The sequence below is a fragment of the Diadema antillarum genome, unplaced genomic scaffold (assembly GCF_040938485.1).
Source record: "Diadema antillarum isolate AM-2024a unplaced genomic scaffold, OU_Dant_1.0 seq00000766_RagTag, whole genome shotgun sequence".
NCBI lineage: Eukaryota > Metazoa > Echinodermata > Echinoidea > Diadematoida > Diadematidae > Diadema > Diadema antillarum.
The window spans coordinates 1,156,464-1,179,607 of NW_027271656.1; the positions used below are offsets into that span (position 1 = coordinate 1,156,464).

At 38.0% G+C, this 23,144-nt stretch overlaps 1 protein-coding gene across 1 annotated transcript; it reads left to right on the forward strand.

Moving 5' to 3' along the window:
• Positions 1 to 4,282: 4,282 nt before the first annotated feature.
• Positions 4,283 to 21,524, forward strand: LOC139738722 (transmembrane prolyl 4-hydroxylase-like). The gene is made up of 9 exons (XM_071649359.1): positions 4,283 to 4,748; positions 6,496 to 6,577; positions 9,476 to 10,007; positions 11,748 to 11,805; positions 13,190 to 13,335; positions 15,639 to 15,729; positions 18,338 to 18,464; positions 19,402 to 19,510; positions 21,374 to 21,524. Exons 1-9 carry the CDS (start codon positions 4,587 to 4,589, stop codon positions 21,522 to 21,524), a joined length of 1,458 nt encoding a protein of 485 aa, XP_071505460.1. The 5' UTR covers positions 4,283 to 4,586.
• The last annotated feature ends 1,620 nt before the right edge of the window (positions 21,525 to 23,144 follow it).

Sequence of the window (23,144 nt, forward strand, 5' to 3'; positions counted from 1 at the left end):
GGCGCTGTACTTGGGGCATCTGTAAGTATTTTTCAGAGCAGAGGGTATTATCGGACAGCACTGATGTGCTAAACGAGGGAACAAGTGACGGGGGATTCTAAATTCAGATTGAACTAATTTTCCTCATCAACAGAGAGCAATTTAAAAGAAAACAAACAAAAAATAAAAACAACAACAAACAAACAAACAAACAAACAAACAAACAAACAAACAAACGATCAAACGAACAAACGAACAGACAAATACTGTCAAATGGATAAACAGAACGGTCAATCACAGTAGTGGAAGAAGGCTTATGGAATTTAAAAAGTTAGATGAGACGATGGTGTCACACAAAGTCCTCCTCCCCCACTCCCAAAAAAACCCCAAGAAAAATATGATGCGGAGAGTTCACATCCATCCCACTTTCATTTTTGTCTTTACTTTGTATTAACTTGGCTATGATGGATGCTAAATTATTTCCATCTCATTCAAAAGGAGAGTTTGTAGGTAGTGAAGACTTCCCTTTATCTGATCATCTAATCATAATGATTCTACCGATTCCATGACTTCCTTCGGTTTTTGTAGACATATCAGCGAAACTTCCGATACCCGGATTCTGGTCTGATTAGCCAAAGCAATTATAGGACATGGTGTTGGATATCCCTTGCTTTTTAATTGCTAGTGCCAGACGCTGGACAAAGAAACTATAAAGCGATACAGTATACAAAGCAATTATACCCTGAGTTTCTCATTGTTATAATGGATATGTTATAGTTGCAACAAAATGCCCATGGCATATATTTTACTAAAATGCGGGTCTTTAAAAAAAAAAAAAATTCTGCGTAATCATTTCGAGAGGAGAAGTATGAAACGATTGTCCATTTCTGTCACACATCTATGCAAACCTGTTTGAGGTGAATTTACCCCGAAATGAATACTGTTACGTGGATTCAATAAATGTAATAATATTAGTAGAATACACCGGTGACTTTTGAAGAACATCGGACAATCCGTTCCATCATGGGGCCATGGAGCAGAAGGCCACAGCAGTTCGTGATGTCATTGTAATGGAACAATGTAGAGAAAATGTATTTAAAAGAGAGTTTCATATCATTTTCATATCTATATAGGCATAATGAAAGAGCAATTGACTTACTTCTTTCAGAAGGCGGGGGATAATATCAATTCGATCAATTATGTCAGTATATAAGTCAAGGAAATTTGTACTCTTTTTTTTTTCCTCGAAATCAAACAATTCGTAACTTTGATAGGATACTCTGTTCCACCAAATTGTTGCATGGGCTCATTGACATGCAGCGTCATGATTTATTGTTTGTTTTTAATCCACATTTTCAGTATATCATATTCTCATGATCACTCTGGCAAGAGAGTCTCAAATTTCCAATGCGATATTCTTTATTCTCAATCGTATTCCATGCTACAAATACTTATTTGCGTAAATTGATGCTGCTAACATTACTGAAAGTTTAGGTGCACGTGTGAACCCGCGTCGTGAATGCACGAGTGGAGCTAATCATCGACAGTTAAGTTTCGACCTAAACTTCAAGTTTGGCAACTGCGTGTGAACGTAACTTGAGTGACCTCCCTGGTTTAACTATCCACGCGGACATCTGGATCTAGTTACGTAACAAGGTCGTAGACTTTGATGTCAGATGTCGTTTAAGTTCAACTGTGCGTTTTTTACTCTTATTTTTTTTCGGTTTATATACAAACCTTTGTGTGTTTGTTGCCATCCTAAATAACTGAACAATTTATAGATATTGAAGGCCTTAAAGAGGGTCTCTTTTCTTTTTATGTTCGTTTATTCCTTTGTTTATTCAAAATATCGATCGAGAAATACTATTGTCATCATTAGGCGTTTTCACATCAGCCCGATAAAAATCCAAGCTCGAGATATTTTTTTAATTTCCCATCAAGTCAGAAGATAGCGCGCTATTTCGAAACATCGGGCTGATGTGAAAACGCCTATAGTTGATATGAAATTTATGTCGCGTTGTGCTCAACTTAGAAAAACTATTGACTAAAACTGTGAGAACTTACATCAGGAAGGTAGGTTCTTGGAGGACAGCGTGACCTAGAATCTGTGTCTCATGATAAAATCAATATATCTTTCAACAATAATTTGAGGAAAATTTCTCATGACTTTTTTTTTTGTGTGTGAGTGCACTCTGTTGGACAGACACTAGGAACGGGTGCTGTTCGTTATTCCGAAGGTTCGCTATTCCGAAGGTTCGTTATTCCGAAAGGTCGTTAATCCGAAACACACAAATTCCCTATACCTAGAGGTTCGTTAATCCGAAAATGAAAAAGGGTTCGTTAATCCGAACATTTGTGGCGTTATTCCGAAGGATCGTTATTCCGAAGATTCCTTAATCCGAAAATGAAATTCGGAAAAATGAACCTTCGGAATAACGAATCTTCGGATTAAAGAGCCTTCGGAATAACGAACCTTCGGAATAACGAGCTGTAACCACTAGGAACAGTGGCTGTTCTATAGTTTGTAGAATCTGAGGAATCATGTGGAATCTGAATCACTCTTGGGAGGTTGTTTTGCTTCATGGACATGCCTAAACCATCGATATCAATACGTGCTCCATGGTACTGATCAGAAGCGATTTACATGGGTGGAGATCTCAAAACGTAGTGTTGTGCGTAGCACGGTATAGTATACGGGCCGAAATCTTTTGATACGTACAAAGCATTGACCTTGGACATTTGCGACGAGGCTAACCCGAAGTGGCATCGTTTGACATTCTGTCGATTAAAGTAAATTGCCGGGCCGCTCCGCCCCCTCCATCATTACGTGTATACCTATAGTCACATGGTAAACCAATTACAGGGCACCGCAGCTGTGCAGCAGTCAAGTTCAAATATTTTGGCCAGGGCTGATACTCGTTTATCCTTCTCTCTATCCCTCGTCCTTCTTCATCCCACTCTCTCCTCTGTCTCTCCCTCTCTTCCTTTCCTCTTTCTCTTTCTCTCTATCAATATTATCTATCCTTCTATCTATCTACCTATATATCTATCTGTTTATTTGTCTATCTATCTATCTATCTATCTATCTATCTATCTATCTATCTATTTGTCAATCAATCTATCTGTCTATCTATCTGTCTGTTTATCTATCCAGCTGTTTATCTATACATGTGTTTATCTATCTATCTGTCTGTCTATCTATCTGTCTATATCTATTTATCTATCTATCTGTCTCTCTATCTATCTATCTATCTATCAATCTGATCATCTATTTATTTATTTATTTATGTATTTATCTATCTATCTTTTTATTTCTTTAAATTTTTTTCCAATAAACTGTCTGTTTTTCCATCCTTCGTCCTTCTCCACCTCTCTTCTCTCAGTCGATCTTTATTACAGAACAGTATCTGTCCTCCTGTCTCTCTCTCTCTCTCTCTCCTCTCACATGGGCCTAAATATTTTCAATACATAATGACCGAAGATGCACATAAGAATCCATCTCTTTGACAATAACCTGTCTACTAGTAATTCATTTTGCGAAAAATTATATACCATAGTTTACATCCTCTCCTACATTAAGAGATACAATGCCAATGAACTATGTTGACTTTGTTGAATTATCAGGATTTATCTTTAAAGAGATAGTATAGTATTGACTGAAATAAGGATACAGCTTTCAACTTTTTGCGAGATACTTAGAAACTGCTTTATGAAAGAGCATACAATGCTAAGAGAATTTCAAAGTTTATTTAATGAAAATCAGTTTTGAAATGGGTGACATATCCAAAAACAAGGTAAAACAAAGTGATCGTAACAAAAGGTTGGTCCTACCTTTTATTAGGATTGCAATGTTTTTTTATATCTCAACCATTTCAAAACCAATTTTCATCAAATAAAGTTTGAATTACTCGCAGAATATTATGCTCTTTCATATTTCACACGAGGTTTCTCATTATCTCACAAAAAGAAGGTGGAATCCTCAAGCCCCATCTCAAACTGTCATTCGTGCAAGATTTTGTTGTATAATTTTTCTTTTCTCCGTCTCTCTCTCTCTCTCTCTTTCTATCTCGATCCAATATGCATGGATATACCCGCATATACACCCATATGATGTGTAACGTCATCTATCTCTCACCCCCTTCTCTCCCTCACTCTCTCCGTCTACGTTCTCTCTTCCACCCTCTTTCACTATGAGTTAAGAGAGAGCAAGTGCGCATGCTCACAGCAGACAAGCCTTGAGTACAGTGCGGGGGAAGTTCGGCCAGACGAAATAAACACTTTACAGTGTTTGTGTTCCCCATCAGCCGTCGTCAACAAATCTGCCGGTAATAAACGCAATTTAGACTTCTTGATTGACTTCGTCCGTCATCCGTCCGAGTTACTGTCATTTTTTGTCTCTCTACTGTTGGTTAACCCTGATATCGTCGAGTCCGTAACTCAAACTCTGACTTTTCTCTCTGTCTGTCTTTCTCTCTCTTGCTCTCTCTATTTCAATCCAGTCGTAGGCCAAAAAGCTGCATCGGACATGGCATTGCGTTTCTGCTGCTAGATTCTGCCCCTTACCAGAGCAGCGTTATAACCCTACGGATGTGTTCCCCGGGGGAGCGATGGAGTGGACCGAAGAGCACATTCTCGTGCTCGTTTTGGGAATATTGTGTCGTTTCGTCGTGGTCATCCGAGGATTCGACAACTGCCTTCGACTCGACGATAGTATCGGAGGCGGAGACTCCACGACCGACAGCAACCTATTTCAGTACGACCCCGTGGAGGTGAATATTACATCCAGTGGTTTTCGTGGTTGCATACTCTAGTTTTTGCTGCTCTTTGTTGTTGTTTTCTTTCTTTTTATTTTACTTGCCATACCATTCTAGCCTTCACAGTGAGTCATTCCAGCTAACGGAAGAGCCCTGACGTTTTCTTTGAACTAATCAAGTTTAGATCTGAGAAGTTTCTGTTGCTGTTAAATTTGGCAAGGCTATACTAATTTGCACTAAACAATAGCTGTGGAGTTGCATAGGTTTCTTTAACTCAAAATTATCAAATACGATTACGTGCATTTTCACCGACGTAATAATGATATATCATACCGAAACGTGGAACACTGCTTGACTTCAAATAAAAACCACATCGTGATGGTTGGCAACGTTACAGGTATACTGCATGGCAAAGATATAACCCGTTTGATGTTCGAATTTATGAGAATAGAAAGCAAAGAGCACACCGACATTGCAGGTGACTAACCGTAGAGAAATTTCTGATAAGCCGGATAGATACGACAATCCATGAGCCATGGACGGATGGAAGGGGGGCAACCATTCACCGACCTGAGGGGAAAATGTGCTAATGTCTTCCGATGGAAATGCTCTTTTAAAGATCGTGTTCACAACGCGTAAATCCGGCCTCCATTACAACCGGGCTTCTCGCATCCTATATTTGTCACACCTCTCAATCTGTCCGTCATTACTTTCACTCGATATACACCTTGTCTCATCTGTCACTGGATCCGTATCTTCTATCTATCATGCACAATTCACCATAGGCTACACTGAATCTATTTTGGCACGACCCTTACCTTCTCATGCCGCCAAAGCATTCATCGTATCTATATATCCAACTCTCCTTTCTTTGCCTAGTAAAATTGTTCACTCCTGAAAGTTTATCATTATTACCTTCTACATTATGCGCACATCCTTTGCTCCACAAAGACTCATGCAATACAGTCAGCATCGATACCCTTTACTATACGTATGCCACACCTGTCCTTTTCATATGTCAGGTTCTTTTACTAGTACCCCCCCCTTTCCAACACGAATGTGTCGCTGCCAATGCTTGTCAAGAGGACTGTCCACTGTACAGATCAATATATACTTTGGATTCCCTCGCAGTAGCTGTACAGGGTATACTCGTGATGAGTAATGCAATTCACTGATTTTTTTTTTCTCGTAGATGTTTCGTATCACATACCGCTATCATAAATGCACTGATATTTAGCCAGTTGATCCGCACTTGTATGATAGGTGCATGATACCCATTTGCTGTGAAATGGTTAAAACAAGTGAATCCACTTCTGTATAAACAATATTCTATTTCATTTCATCTATTTTTTCCATTCCCGCCCCCAAAATACATATACAAAATAATAAGCACATCAACGTAACTGTATGAACACAAAGTTGTTGTTTTTCAGTCATTTACATCAATTATTTGCATCATTAGAGCATTCAGCACAGAAAGACAGGGATGTGGACTCATTATATGCAGACCCAGACGGACAGAAAGACAGAAACACAGACAGACAGACAGACAGACAGACAGACAGATAGACAGACAGACAATGAAAGAGATATAGGCCCTAGTGGGGAAAAAATGTATGACAGTGATGGTGATTAGTTTGCTGCACTTTATGAATGTACCACATCTCGCCAGGCTAAATATATTTTAGACTGGCAGTTGTCGATTGTTATGTAATCGAGCGACGTTGTTATCCTTCTCTTTGTTTTGTTCCATTTCATACAGATTGGCCACGTCCGGTTTGCGGAGATAGAACCGGGCCGATACGTGCGTATGAAAACTCTCGCTGTAGATCCGCCTATCTTTGGTGAGTGCCCATCCAACGCCTAGCCTTTTGTCAAGGCCCTCTCGCTGTAACAGGTGAGCGAAGAGAGCCCAGACGAGCGCGACCCCACTCGACTGGGCTATCTTCACCTTACAGCGAGATGGTCATGACAAACTTAGGCTATTTAACGCCTTACTTGGCGTAAATATACTAGAGAGAATGGAAAACGCTATACTAAACACAAAACAACAACAACCTGTATACGTAGGTGCCACGAGGCACTAATGACGCTATTTAGGGCAAGAATAAGGGTAGAATGCTACGCGAGGATTTTCATTCATTTTCTGTGGGGGATTTCGGTAATATTTTTCTGTAGTATGTTTGTTTGTCTCATTTTCACCCATGATTCTCTCGGTTTTCTCTCTCCTTTTTTTTTTCTTCTCCTCTTTCTCCTAGCCAATATTGGCAATTAGGTCATTATTTCTAGTACTTTCCACGATGTCTCCTTCTATATTCATAATACACAAGAATCTCTTGTTTCTTTCATTTATCCTTGAACATTATCGCATAAATTTCCTCTCCAGCTGGTTCCCAATGTACGTGTCCAACTCGATCCCCCACTTTTTGTACGGTGTAGTGTGTAATCCCGCAATCATCCTATTTTTGACTTCCCAGATTTATGTATAGAGAATAAAAGGGATGGCATAGTTTTGGTTGTGATGGGGATTCAGACGTTTCCTTTTTAGAAAACACTTTTTTGAAATATTAAAGAGCAAACAATTCTAGGAGGAATTAAAGTTTATTTGATTAAAATCGGCTTTGAAATGGCTGCGATATCCAAAAACAAGGTGAAACAAAGTGGTCCTAATAAAAGGTGGGTCCCACCTTTTATTAGGACCACTTTGTTTGTGGATATCTCAGCCATTTCAAAACCGATTTTCATCGAATAAACTTTAAATTACTCTCAGAAGTGTATGTTCTTTGATATTTCTAATACGTAATTTCTAATTATTTAGCAAAAAGTTAAAATCTGAATTCCCATCTCAACCAAAACTACACCACCCTTTAAAACTCCTGGTCTGATGTTTTAGAAGAAGAGAGCCTTGAAGGCACACTTCACTTTGCCCCCGTGAAAAAGATTTCAAACTCCATGGCAACCTTTATGCAAAGATTTATCAGATTACTGTCGTAGTGTAATCATTGCATGTCCACTGTGTAGATCCACAAAGCCATTGGTTACTGCTCTGAAATATACGGGGTGTTTATAAGCATACTTTTAGGTTTTATGGGCGTTGATGGGAATAATGGACAAGGACGATGTCATTGACAGACGGAAAAAAAATGGCATACAAAACTTAACAAAAACAAGGTTAATTCCGCTTAATGTTGTGTTACCAAACGTCAGATATTGATATTATGTTAAAGAATGATTATCCTTTCAGATAAACAAAAACACAACCCACCGAAAACACAAACACGCAAAATGGATATCAAGTCCGTTGACCCAAAACACATATTTTTGAGCTAAGTGGGACTTTGACCCTACACAAAAAAATATTTATGCTCTTGCCGTATAGTCGCCCGGTTATCCCTCGCATATTTTTAACGAGATCCAGGGCTTGGGGTTACGCCTGATTTTTAAAGTTGGCAGCTGACCAACCCTAAAGGCGCAAGGCGCAACAATGAAGTCTTTGCCAATCGAGGGATATTTACTGAGGGCAAAGCAATGGGATTCCAGATTGAGTTCCTCGTGTCACGTCATTCCAGGGTATTACAGCCGTCAATCATTTTTCAAGGAGAACTAGGGATTCTTTTTTTTTCTGTACTCCAGAAGAGAAGGACAAAAAGCCGGGACGTTCTTGAAAATGTAGACGTTCGGGAGCAAACAAAATTTGCTGTATGTTGCTTCAAAAAGATCACGTTGCCTTCACGAGTTATGTTGATTGAAAACAAATCAACCCACCTTTACAGCGATCATGTAGACGAAAAAAAAAAGTTTGACATGCTGCACCTTGATGCTAGGCATATGATCCTACCTTAAAAACAAGTAGATACATGATCTCATATTTTGAAGAGTCATTTTACTTTACATCTATCTATTTCATCTCTATTCATTCACTTATTTATTCTATTTCGGTACTTTTCTAACATTGTACATTGTATTCAATTGTATGTCCGATGCAAGTTATTTAACTTTCCATAATATGTTAAAGTCTCATGTTACGATATTTTTTACCACCCTAAATTATACTTTATGAGACATGTAGCCTAATACTGTATCATTATTTTTTTTTAGCGAAATAATATGATTATATCTTAGAAATACCTAGAATGCAATAATGCATAGATATTTGCCTGCTGATACATGCATTATGAAATGCTGACTTGATAAAATGCGTTGATATTGAATTTCATGTATAACACAGACACAAACAAACTAACAAACAGAAACTCACATGCTTTTCCACACAATAGTACACGTGAGGACCGGTGTTATTATATATGTTGGCGGTATATCATAATCCCTTTGATCGTATAGTATTGTGTTATTATTCTTGCGAGTTAACCAATCTACACACACACACACACACACACACACACACACACACACACACACACACACACACACACACACTGACATCAATCAGGATGTCGGTACTTATCTCATTACTGACTGCGTAAATTGTCCATGAATAAAATCCTCCTCAAAGTGACAACCAGGGTTTCAGAATTTACAGCTATTGAAAAAATCATGTCAACTCCGTTTCTTCAATGCTGTTGGGTACAGTTTTTGTCAATGTTGGTTTTCGGATTTTGTATTTATAACTGGTGCTCAGGGATGTGTTCTATAATTATATGAGACGGCTTTATATAAAACGTTTTTCAACCTTGTTTTCCCAATCTTCGCAAGCATTTTTTTTTTCTCTCTCTCTCTTCTAGAAATCCCAAACTTCTTGAGTGACTCAGAGTGCGAATACATCAAAGAGCTAGCGATTGAAGATGGACTCGAGATCAGTCGAATAGCGTACAAGGGCTCATCAACAAACACACAGGAAGATGCCACACGTGGGACTAACAGCAGTTTGCACAGTCGCTTCAATGACACAATTTGGAAAGAAAAGCTGGTCGCCTGCGATAAGGACGATGACGAACTACTTGACCCCGAAGAGGCCTTGGCGTGCCTGCCGAATCTCCGGGCAGAGAACGTGACGGCAGCAATGTTGAGCCTCATGCTAATGGATCTCGAGCTCGATCGCGACTCGGACGGCCGAATAGGGCCGAAAGAACTGTGGAGGACTGCCGAGTGGACGCCGATGCTTGCCGAAGAAGTGCGAGAGTGGATAAGGCGATGGGATGGCGGAGAGGGTGAGCGTTTCGTGAAGCGGTGGAAGGGGCAGACACGGATAAGCGACCAGACGTGGCTGAGTGCATTGCCCGAGGACCGGCACTTCCTCCGTGAACTACAGGACAGGTGCAGCCACTTAATTAATAGAGCACCCATATTATCTTGATATTATCAATGTCATAATGATCTTGTCGGGGAGGCGTGAATTATGTCTTTAAAGAATGCACACTTAGTGATTTCAAGAATTCATCCAAGAAAGGAATGATACTATGACCAAAGTAGAATTTTACTGGTGATGTTCGGTATTCCGAAGGTTCGTCGGTACGCACTATCTTTCCATTTTCGGATTAATGAACCTTTGGAATAACGAACCTTATTTCATTTTCGGGTTAACGAACCTTTAACCCACATTCAATACCATGACCGCTGCAGTGATATGAAGTTACAATTTATTATTCTATTTTTAAGGATCGGTTAATCATTCTTTTTTTTTCGGGGGGAGGAGGGACGATGGGGCAGAGCAAGTGATAGCAGCAAAACACGCGTCTATGTCCAGACGTCAGGTGAACTGATCGGCAGCATTCCAAAGTGGTATGCATTTGTTATTGTCACTCAACCCATGGCATGCTAGAACCCGAGATAACTGTGCAAAGTCTACGGAGATTTCAGAATCTCAAACGGGAACAATTAAGTTAATAATGGGGAATCGTGCCAGAATTTTGGCAGTCATTCCACTTGTATCACGTGATTTTGTGAGAGATAGACCTATAACGATAATACCCATCCCTCCGCCTGGCAGTTTAACAACCCTACTGAAAAAACACCACATAATGTCCCACAGTGTGTTCACAGTGTGTTCACAATGTGTTCACAGTGTGTTCATATAGTCGACTATATGAAAACGCTCGAATTTAACAGTTTGAGGATGATTTCACACTGTGGAGTGGTTTTTCACAGAATGCTCACATAGTAATGCTTTGTTTCACACTGTATATTGATGACTCACATTGTGTTCACACTGTAAAAATGCTCGAATTTAACAGTGTGAAGAGATTTCACACTGTGTTCACACTGTGTTTCTCACACTATGGAACACTGTGTTCTTTCCAGCACGGAACACTGACAATGATCAAATAAATGAATAGATAAGTAGATAAATAAATACATGAATAAATAAATAAATAAATAAATAAATAAATAAATAAATAAATAAATAAATAAATAAATGAGTAAATAAATAAATAAATAAATAAATAAATTAATTAATTAATAAATTAATAAATTAATAAATTAATAAATTAATTAATGAATTACAAATAATTTTAATAAATACATGCAAATCAACTAGTATTGTTTTGGCCGTTTATCTTTAAATGATGCAGATTCACATATGAAACAGCATATAGGATTATTAGATGATATATCTCTTTATCAATCTGGTCATCATTTATTCAGTAATTGGATATTTTATTTTGTTGATGAAAATCGATGCATACTATTTTCACACATTCTACATCCTCTGTTGTTTCAGTATGTCATTACACGTATAGGAGAGTGGCTAGTCGACTTTGTTAGGATTTCACTAATTCTTATAAGTCTTTTCTGCTGTTTCTTTTTAAAGAACTAATTCGATGTTTTTAGAACTAATTGCATTTGCTTCTCACTTTGTGACATGTTCATGTTCATTGGCTTGAACTCAAACCCTGCTCCTACCAGCAACCAATGTCACTGACTTTCAGAATGAAGTATCATACCATGATATTTGTATTTCACTCCTCGAGCCTGCCTCGAGCCATCATCGATTTCAATGGCGATCAACTCCGTTGAGATGAGCAAAGCTTAATCATCTATTTACATTCTTTTCAGAGTGGTAGCACTGACAAAACTTCCACCAGAAATTGTCTACACCAGCGAACCCATGCAGGTGAGTTTTGCTTACCATTCTCATTTTGTCTTGTTTATTTGTTTGATTGGTATAATAAGTTGAATCAATTGTCTTGTCTAGATGTGTCTAGCTAATGTTAGATTTTTTTTTTTTTTTTGGTCTGATTATAGGACCATTACTATTCTTGCTTCTAGTATGTTATTATATTTTCTTTGGTATGCTATTACAGTGTTTTTGCAGCTTTTGTACATGGAAATGGGTTTCTACAAAATGTATTAACGTGAGCATTACAGACATGCACGGTTTAAGGAAATGTCCATCGATGTTTAACCATGTCACATCGAAACCGTGAGTGCCTCTCATCCTGCAATTTCCTGATCATCTGTCAAGAAGTTTGAAAGGTTTGGGAAAACATCCACTTACAGCAGATGTATGACCATTAACGTCTGTGTTATCTATGAATCGTGCTGTTTTGCGATATGTCAGAATCCTCTCGGCTGATCAATGTGTAATACATCTTACTAGGGAAAATGTCGTCCTCTAACTCTCTGCCTCGTGATCTAGCTCTTCTGAGTATTCAAACTTACTTTTGGGTATCCCAACAAAAGCTGTTTTGACTTCGCTCGGAAGCACTATAGTTTGATAATTGTGGATTCATATAATATGTATTATAGTTGACTCCTCGTCAAGTAGATTATCTTCGTTGCTGCTCTAATTCTGCATATTCAACAGTTGCTTGTAGCAGGTGAAAATATAAAGCATGCATTTGCATAATTCCACATCATAATATGATTTTACATTGACTCGGAGATGGCGCATATAATGACAGAGGTCATTGCCATCCCCCTCCCCCCCCCCCCCCCCAAAAAAAAAGGAAAAAAAAAAACGACAGCAAAGAAACACTTCACAAACTAAAATGTGATGTGCATTAAAAAAATACAGCAGACTTTGAGTTTTATGGCTACCCCACACAACAAAGTTTAGAAAAGAATGGCAATTAACACCCACTTTACACAGTAATTCATAATGAATAAATCATAATCTATACATCAACTAGGATTGAAAAGAGGCAAAAAAAATATATGAAGATCACCATCTACTCCATGCGCTTGTGTCGGTGTGTGTTTGTGTTGTGTGGTGCATATATATATACAATATACAATATATAATATATATAAATATATATATATATATATAGATAGATAGATAGATATGTGTGTGTGTATGCCTGTGTGGGGTGTGTTTCTCTCTCTCTCTCTCTCTCTCTCTCTCTCTCTCTCTCTCTGTGAATGTCGGGTTTAGCTGTATACTCGATCATGATTATAATGTACATATAGGTATCAACAATCACTGCGACATTTGAGTTTTGTATACAAGACGCAAGGCGTTGATGGATTCCTATCGACTTTTGTTTTTTGACCAGGTAGTGAGGTATCGCCCAGGTGGTCATTATCACGCGCACTACGACACCGATGACGTCACATCCGGCCTGGAGTGTCGTCACACAGCCATCAGCCTCAACACATCCTCCGGCGACGAGTTCGTCGAAGACCGATGCCGACTGTGCCGGTGAGGATGCGATTGATTGTCGTTGGTTTGGTCTTGTCTTCTTCATTTTGGTTTTTTCACTTTGTGCGGTTCGGATCAATTTAGATTATGATTTCGTTTATGGCGAGACTCCTGGAAAGCGAAAATGAAAGTGAATACAATGCACCACTCCCCGTCGCGTCAGAATACTGTATTACAGCCAAAGGGCATGACGCGGAGGGGGGGGGGGGGGGAGGGTAAGGTGGTAAGTATGCAATATCACGAAAGTAAAACAACAAAAACACAATAGTGCGGGCGTTTCAGGTGAGAGGGGTGTTAACTCACAATTTTATTTGAACAATATGAGGGAATTGATAAACTGTGAATACATCTATGACGGTTTGAAACGTTCTGAGCAAGTTTTTCCCCTCCCCTTCTCCCTCTCCTTTCCCCTCTCCCTCTCTCTTCATATCTCATTTTCTCTCTCTTTCACTCTCTTTCTCCATCTCTGAGAAGACAAGAACAAATTTGCAGCTGTACTCCTAGTTTTCATTCGTAATTTCAGCTTATTAGCTTTGTTTTAGTTTTTCACTGTATTGCCTCATTAACCTATATTTTTACTCCTCGATCCCTGGTCTTTTCTTATATTTATTAATGCAGTTGAAATAGATACTTTAATTTGTGTATATTCTACATTATCACTCAACTGATTGTATCAGCGAAGCACTCTTTTATAAAGAAGAAAGAAGGAGAAAATATCCAATAAGAATATGTTATCTCTCATATGACAAGGCGCCTATTCCCTGCTGGTATGATATCGGTATCTTAACAATGGAATGTTTGGTCTGGAATGACAGAGAGAACAAACAGATACACACAAACATGTGCCACTGTGGCTGAAATATATGCTAAGTTGTCACAACCCGCTAATGAAACATGACATGTGAATGGCGAGGGGGGCATTCTGACGCTCGGGATGAATAACAAAGCGTCTCCAGAATTACACCTCCTGGGTCTTACTCCTATTCCGCTCCTCAGGCACTGATCCAGACTTAAAGGGGAGGGGGGGGGGGGGGATCCAAAATTATTTTAAGTGGATGCCCTAACCGCAAACAAGCAAGACAAAGAGAACCTTTTAGTTAAGATTGAAGACAATCGTATAATCAATTCAAAAGTTGTGGAAGTTAAAAGTTTAGTTAAATCTCCGTGCTGTCATCGCTGGATAAGACGACAACAGTTGGTGATGTTATGGTGGTGGAATAAACCGTGAAGGAAATCTAAAGTTGATTGCAGATTTTTTTTTTCAGTTTTGTAATATAATGAGAGAGCATTTGGCCATAGACTCCCTTAATACATTCCAGAAGCAAGTCGAGGAAAGGTGTTCTTTTCAGAAAAAAAAAATAATACCGCATTGACTGAATCAACATTTAGTCCTCTTTAATATCACTCTCGCGTTTGCCAAGTATCATTGCTTGTGTTTGTTGATACGCCGTGGTTAATCGGACCAACCCCATCCTTCCCCTTATAACCCCGCCCCTTTCCCCTTCTTCCTCTTCATCACACACTTTTCTCTATCATTCCAGAGTAGTGATATATATATATATATATATATATATATATATATATATATATATATATATATATATATATAATGTATATATTCTTATATTCTTCCCTCCTTCCTCCTACCCTCACTGCGCACATTATTGAACTCTGCAGCTGGACAGAATAAATAAGGCGGTGGGTATTTTACGATGGACGAACAGGCCAAGTGGCTGGCACCAAACGTCGGTTTACTGTATACACGGCAGAAATAACATTGTCCTGAAATTGAGGTCAGGGGTTATTTGCTCGCCCCATATTTCAGTTTTGATACAGGCAATGAAACCTGTTCCCTCCACTCACTGTGCTTCTTTTTATTTTCTTCTTCATCTCATACATGATCGGGTTTTTTTTATTCAATTGCAATCTCTCATGGTCGGAACGAAAGTGCATAGTTGAGTTTGTTGTACCTAAACTCTTGCTCTGGATATTGTCAAAATTGCATTTAATGGTTTTCATTTCTCCCCAATTTCTTTCAATGTCGCGTACGGACAATCTGTCGTAAACAAGACATCGCTGATTCTTATTCTGATTTGCGCGAAATTTCCTCTAGCGGGTGTGCCACTACTTCTTAGTGGAGGTATATCATAGTAGTTCTTTTCGCTATCTTTATTGTCCCTCTGCTGTTAGTATATATATGTAAGTATATTGCAACGGAAATTCGCACATCTGATGTAGAAAGGGGAATTTCAAGTCCAGTTATAGTAATCGTCATTAACCATGTCTTCCTCTTCTTTCTCCAGGATGATTACAATACTATATTACCTAAATGACGTGGTCGATGGGGGAGAGACTGCATTTCCATTCGCTGACTTGGAATACGGCTCTCCAGAGGTTGGTAATTCAATATTTCAAGTTCAAAGGTCACCGGTGTATTTTTTGTTTGTGCCGCTTTTGACAAGCACAACTTTATTCGATACACTGGAAATTTATGTTCATCAGCATGGATTGGTGTAAAAAAAAGAAAATAATAGCGATAATTATGATTATAATGGTAATGATAGTGACGATGATAATGTGATGATGATGATGATGATGATAATAATAATAATAATAATAATAATAATAGTAATAACAATAATGATAATGATAATAATAATAATAATACTAATGATAATAATGAAATTAATACTGCTTATAATAACTCACATTACCATTGTTGTTGTTATTGTTATTGTTATTAACCGTAAAGACAATAATTATGATGATAGATAATAACGGATGAGTCTCGATCGTTTAAAGTTGAGGTGCTTCAGTAAAGGTATAAACATATTGGAACGTGTTTTTACAGATTTCAGAGGTCTTGCTGCAGGGTTGTGGTCGATAAAGTCATCGACCCGTAATAGGATTTTTATGTGCCCATTTTTATGTTTGTGTAAGGACCAATGACAGATGCGAAATAGGATGACATCATAGGGACCTATGTGGTTGCGAAAAAAAAAAGTTACTACGTTGTGTTCGGTGAAAAGACGCGAAACTCGAAACTTTATAACTTTCTTATAACAGTGATGAATCGTCTCCCATTTCTTTTGCCTGAATCTAATTTATCAATATTTTAAAGGTCAACTTGAACGAGGTTAGGTATGTCAATTAAAGTTATTGGGTTGCCGCCACGTTAAAATATAGCGCGTATAAAGGGGAGAGGTTTGGCTGTGTTCTGACCGCCAGGTGTGGTTCATTTATCCCCGTCAGTCCAACCACACAAATCAACGTCCAGAGGGGCAATATCAAACTCCATTAAGATGTCGCAGATATTCGAGTTGGTATATGAACTATGACCTGCGGTGTTGTTTGAGTTAGATGCCCAATGTGGATAATAAACTGTATAATATCATAATCATCGACCTGGAGTCCGTTTCATAAAAGTTTCATGAGAGACTTTTTCGCTCATAAGACACAATTGTGAGAGAGTTCATGAAATGGATTTGACTTCTCGTTGAAAGTCTCTCTTGGCTACATAATATGATCGACTTTCACCACGTTTAGAGTTATGTAAAGACTTTTATTTCATGAAACGGACCCGTGGTCTCTTACTCTATTCTCTCTTCCATTTCCAACCTTTCACGTGACCTCTTCGTTTCTCCAAATCTTCTTGATTCTCGCCTGTCATAACTCCACCCTTCCTCCACCTCCTGAACTTATCTTTCCGGTAGTTCTCATTCATCCGCCTCTTCTTCCTCCTCCTTCTTGTCATCGGTCCTCGTCTTTTTCTTCGTCTTCTGCTTCTGCGCTTTCATCGTCATCATCATCACCATCTTCTTCTTTTTCTTCTACTACTTCTACTAATATCAGTACTATACTTTTACTACTTCTACTACTACTACTTCTACTACTAATATTAGTACTATACTTCTACTACTTCTACTACTACTACTACTACTACTACCGCTACTACTACTTCTACTTCTACTACTTCTACTACTTCTACTACTACTACTACTACTACTACTACTACTACTATACCACTACTACTACTACTACTACTCCTACTTCTATTATTATTATTATAACTACTACTACTACTACTGCTGCTGCTTCTACTACTACTACTACTACTATTACTACTACTACTACTACTACCACTACCACCACTACTACTACTACTACTACTATCTACTTTTACTACTTCTATTATACTACTACTAATGCTGCTGCTAATACTACTACTACTACTACCACCACCACCACCACTACTACTACTATTACTACTCCTATTACTTTTACTATTATGACTCTGAACTTCTTCCTTCTTCTATTCCTTCTGCTTTCCCTCTTCATCTTTTTCGTCTTCTATAGAAATACTCCCTCGCATTCTTCTTTTACTCATTCATGATGGCATGTATCAATAATCTATTCAGCTGTACTTTTTTCCCCTTCTTTGACATTCTCCTGCTACGTATCGCCTGTATCTGAGGTTGCCTTCCTATTTTTTTTTTATTTTCACGCTCTTTCTTCATCCCATACTCCTTCTATCTTTATTTCATTCCAACAAGAGGATCATAAACTTACACAAGTGATATCCTCGAGATTGGTGATAATGATATTACGGCTGTTATATCGGCTATCATCATTATCGTTGTCATCATCGTTCTCGTCCTGATCATTTTCATCGTGATTTTATCATCATCGTTATCATTTACCATCGTTGTCATCATGGTAATCACTGTCATGGTCAGCTCTGTACGATCCGTCCTGTCCTTGCATTTGCGGTCATCATGTCGTCTTCCGTCGTCACAGCAACAGCAACGTCTAGCTCAAACGGACACCTCGAATTCATCATCTTTTCTTCTTCTACTTTTTTTTTCGTAGCTTCTGACATTTAGAAATTGAGCCATCATGCTTCATATCTAGTCACGCAATCTATAAAATCCTCCGATGTTTTTTGATAACGGCTGCTGCTCTTTCTGCGCTCTTTTTCTATTTCCTTCCTGGCATAACACAGTACGAGGCAAAGTTCGACTATGATTACACCGACCTCAAGCATCATTGTTACGATAGCAATCTCGTTATCCAGGCCAAACGAGGGACAGCGGTGCTGTGGTATAGCCATTACACCAATCCGGAAACCGGTAAGAGCTTCAATTCGGATTTTCCGCCAGTGTTTCCGAAAATATATCTCACTGTTGATACAAAACGAGAGACACAGCAGAGCAAAGTAGCACAACTTACATAACACCAAGGTGGCGAATTTACGGAAGGGAAATAGACAATTACCTAGGACATTAATGGCATGTAAGATAAATTGGCAAACCAAGGTCATAGAAAAGATCGGATACAGCAAGAGTTTCACATATTATCCACTTGTGATGCTTTGGTATGACATTTTGATTCTATGAGAAGAGGTATATCACGCGCTCACTCCTAATGATATCATGTTCAGCTTCTCTCCCCCCCCCCTTCCTCTCGTTCTCCCTCTTTTTTTACTCCATTTCATCTCTCCCCCCTTCCTCTCGTTCTCCCTCTTTTTTACTCCATTTTATTTGCAATGTATACTTGCAATAAGAATAATGTGCACAACCAAACATAATTGGATATGAAGAGTTTTGATCGCAAAACGAGATAAATTCATTTTTTAGTCAATTTAAGATATTTGCGAGTAAAACTGCTAAAAACACCTAAAATGATAAGACAACTTGGGATATATTTAATCATAACTTCAAGAGTATTCCATGTTATCTAACAAGTGAGGTATCACTTCAAAGAATTAATAATGGTCCTATCTATGATGATGGACTTACTTTTAGACGTTTAAGAATTGGCGCTTAAACTTTTTTGCTATCTAACTCTTTATATATTGTGTTTCTTTTTATTTATGCAATGCATCCATAATTATGTTATCTACTTTCTTATTTAAGTAATCTGTCTCTTACTCTTCATCAGTCCGTATTTGAAAGCAAATGATTCGTTGTGAGTACTTCATAATATTTTGTTTGAATCTACAAGAAATTTGATAACATTTTCTCTCTGCTATCATCCCCCTCCCCATTGCTTCCCGACACGGAATAGGTTGGATGGGACCGAAGAGACTGCACTCGCTACACGGAGGGTGCGAGGTTAATCGGGGGGTCAAGTGGATCGCTAACACATGGATATCTGTGGACGACGTCTATTCCAGGTAATTGTGCACCAGCTGGAGTGGTCTGGGTCCGTCAATTAAAGGCATTATTTACAATTTTCTGGTGAAACAAAAACCCAGCTTTAGTGCTTCAAAATAGTTCTAAAATGTTAGTTAGGGATAGAAACAACCATGCAGTTTACAGTTATAATTGTCTCTAGACTAAATCGGCTACAGTTATGGTTTAATAAGAAAAACAGTGACATCTCCTTATATGCTAGGCTTTATTGCAAAATTTTTATATGGTAGGATGTTTTGTGATACAACTGACTTACACATAATTATGCATCACATTTGATAACTGGAACATTTTTAAAATCATATTGCTCCCAGTGGTAAACAATACCTTCAAAGGGAGGGGCTGTGGATACCCGGGTGATGGGGGAGGGGGAGGCAGGAGCGTTATTCTTCTTTCGAAATTTGTTATAGGAGACAAATCAAAGTTGATGTGCACAAACATCATACTCTTCCCATCACACAATGAAAATGAAACCTTAAATGACCTTATCAAATCAATTAAGAGACGACAACATATTATCATAAAATTGGATGGCACTACATTGAAAACAAGGTCGCAACAATGTACGACGTTTGTATGAAACGTTTTGCAATCTCGAGTCCCAACAGATGAGGAGCAAAGCTGGCTCGGAGTCAGAATCATTCGAATAATTCAGAATCGGGCTTTTTTTTTTTTTTTTTGCTTTTTTTTTCATCTGTCTGCTTGTTTTTTTTTTTTTTACCCATGTCAGACTTCAAGAGGATTGTTTGCGTAATGCATTTTAGCTTCTCCATGAACTAGTGTAATTTCCTTTTGAACGCTGCAAGGGCAACAAGCTCAATTCACCCGTTCTCATCAATTATTGATCGTCAAAAAAATTTACAAAAGGAATCCAATGAACATGCACTATATTTTGTCGTCCACTCATTCGCCGTATTTGGGCATCACATAGAGCACAACGTGCGAAGATTTGCAGAACTGAAGTTAAATCGGGAGAAAGTTTTACATGTACTTTGCTTTTGTCCTTGTATTACTCATACAGAGAGACACAAGATCTTTTGCTGATAAGCAAAACGGAGAAAAATAAATACTTATATGGGAATGGCAGCTAAATCCCCTTGCTCATTCTACCGGATGTTTTTAACCAAAATAACGCACTTGCAAATAAGACAAACACATCACGTTTAGGAACAAACTAAGGTCAATGCTTTTTTGTTTGCGTTTTATCACAGAAGCAAATAGATGGGCATAGGATTATGGAAGGCCACCCGTGATCCAAATGATGAACATCACTTTGTTTATTTTGTTCAAGGTTCTGTAGCACAGCCCAAGGATATCCGCTGTGGCAAACTGCATTTTCCTCTTCAGATAAACACGGGAAGAGCGCAAGAATGAGAATCAATATAACAAACAGTACATTTTTATGATTTATGACTGCATGATTCAGTGAGATTTAGAAAAAAAAATCGTTTCGTTTCATGTCCACTAAGTGATTTTCTTTTTTCATCCACTTTATTTTTATCTTTCTTTTTTTTTCCCTATAACTTTTATGCTAGCATTAAAACAGATTCGAAGAGCTAAGACATAGCGCAATGTGCAATGTCATGGATGTAAAATATAACATTATTGTTTTATTTGATTATCCTCATACAGTCACACACACGCACACACACACACACACACCGCAAACACACAAACACACATGACACACATACAAGGTACCTTATGTTTGATAGGCTGTTTTTGTTTGTTTGTTTGTTGTTTTTTTTTACACTCGATACCTCATCGTGTCGGCAGCAATGATCACGTGATCGTTTTCTGATTTACCTCTGTGTCTTCTGCTTCTCCCTTTCAATTCTAATCAGGCAACGGCAGTACATGGATTCCCTAGATTCGTTTCTAGCAGAACGAGCGGCAAATTCGAAAAGAATTAAATGTCTGGAAGGCGATACGAGATGGGATCGAAGGAAAGGGGATAGCGGTCTGCGTTCCGCTGGCCACTCCAACTCGCCGTAAACAAACACATCCTCTGTGTCTTTCAGGGTCTCAGCCGTTTCAATTCGAACTAAAGGTGGCGCTGTTCTGTATTCTTTTCACGGCACATCATCTCTTCCTCGGCCCTCCAACCAAAGAGAAAATCATCGAACACAACCTAAGCATACTGTTATCTTCTGGTTCATGGTGGGTATTATGACTGGATGGCAGAGACGAGTTCACAGTGAACAAAACGACATTGCAAAAGAAAACGATAGACATGTCTAAACACATGTTTAAAGCTTTTCGTGTGTCATATTCTTGGTTTACACCTTCGCTTGGTAATGGTGCAATTTTATATGAAAAGCAGTGTGGACAATCATGTTCATTGAAGAAGTTGCTCGAAAAGTTCTGATGTTTCGAATTTTTACACTAAAAATGTGTTTGAAGGTTTAAAAAAAGAGCTTTATATCTGCAACGCGAACTCTTATGCCTCCGGGTTGGACAATGGAAACCGCTGTCTCACACAACACAATGTGCAGAACACGATTCTCTGCCTAATAGCGTCATCTATAGCGTTCGCGTTGCCGATCTGAAGCTTGCTAATATACCTGTAAGTCATGGAGGACACTAATATGCAGTACAAAGCAACAAAGACTTCTATGCACCCTGTTGAACTTTTTTTTTCAAAGAAATGTTCTTTTATTGATCGCCTGTCGAGTGTTTGCTTTGAAATGATGTTGAATAATGTGAAAAAAATAAAACATTATAAAAGAATCCAGTGTATGTTCGATTGTCTCTGCTCCTCCCTTCTCCTTCTCTGTCACTAAGCATGATTATATAATCAATCCACGCAATTGAGAAAATTTGTTCTGCCTTCGTCGGAAAAATGCTGCGATAGACCAAGTACAACTATATTAGATCAGGTTAACAAGAGTAGAGCCCTCTTACATGTCCCTGCAAAGTCTTGAGGCACATGGTTTGCAAACCAACGAGTTTGGCTGGCTATCAATGAGAAAACGAAAAAACCTAATTTTTCTTCTTCATCTTTTTAAAAGTGATTCATTCTTTATAAAATTTCGTGAACAACAATTTCAGATGGCGATCTCTGGATTCATGTGCTTGTTATTCTTTAAAGTTACAAAGTCAATGAGAATTTATCAAATGTCACATCGCGTAGGATGTATTCTTTTTCCAGATTTCCAACTCAAACGAATGGTACTTGTCATCGTACATTGTGCTGGATGCATTTATCGCTATTAATCAACCCCTTTTTGATTTAAAAAAAATAAATAAAAGGAGAAAAAATGTATGGAAGGTGGAAATGATTGATAGCCAAATCTGCAACTTCGAGCAACCATCAAAAGATAATAGTAAAAATAATAATGATAATGTATTATTAAAAAGATATATATATATATATATATATATATACATATATATGTACATAATATAATGTATGTAATATATATATATATATATATATATATATATGTATATATATATATATATATATATATATATATATATATATATGTAAATAAGGAATACACGCTATAGCCATTTTCTTATAGGGTTATCTTAAAGAAAGAGAAACAAAATATTTCAATCGACACTACACGTTACATGACAAAAATGTTTATGAAGGTATCATTAAAATAA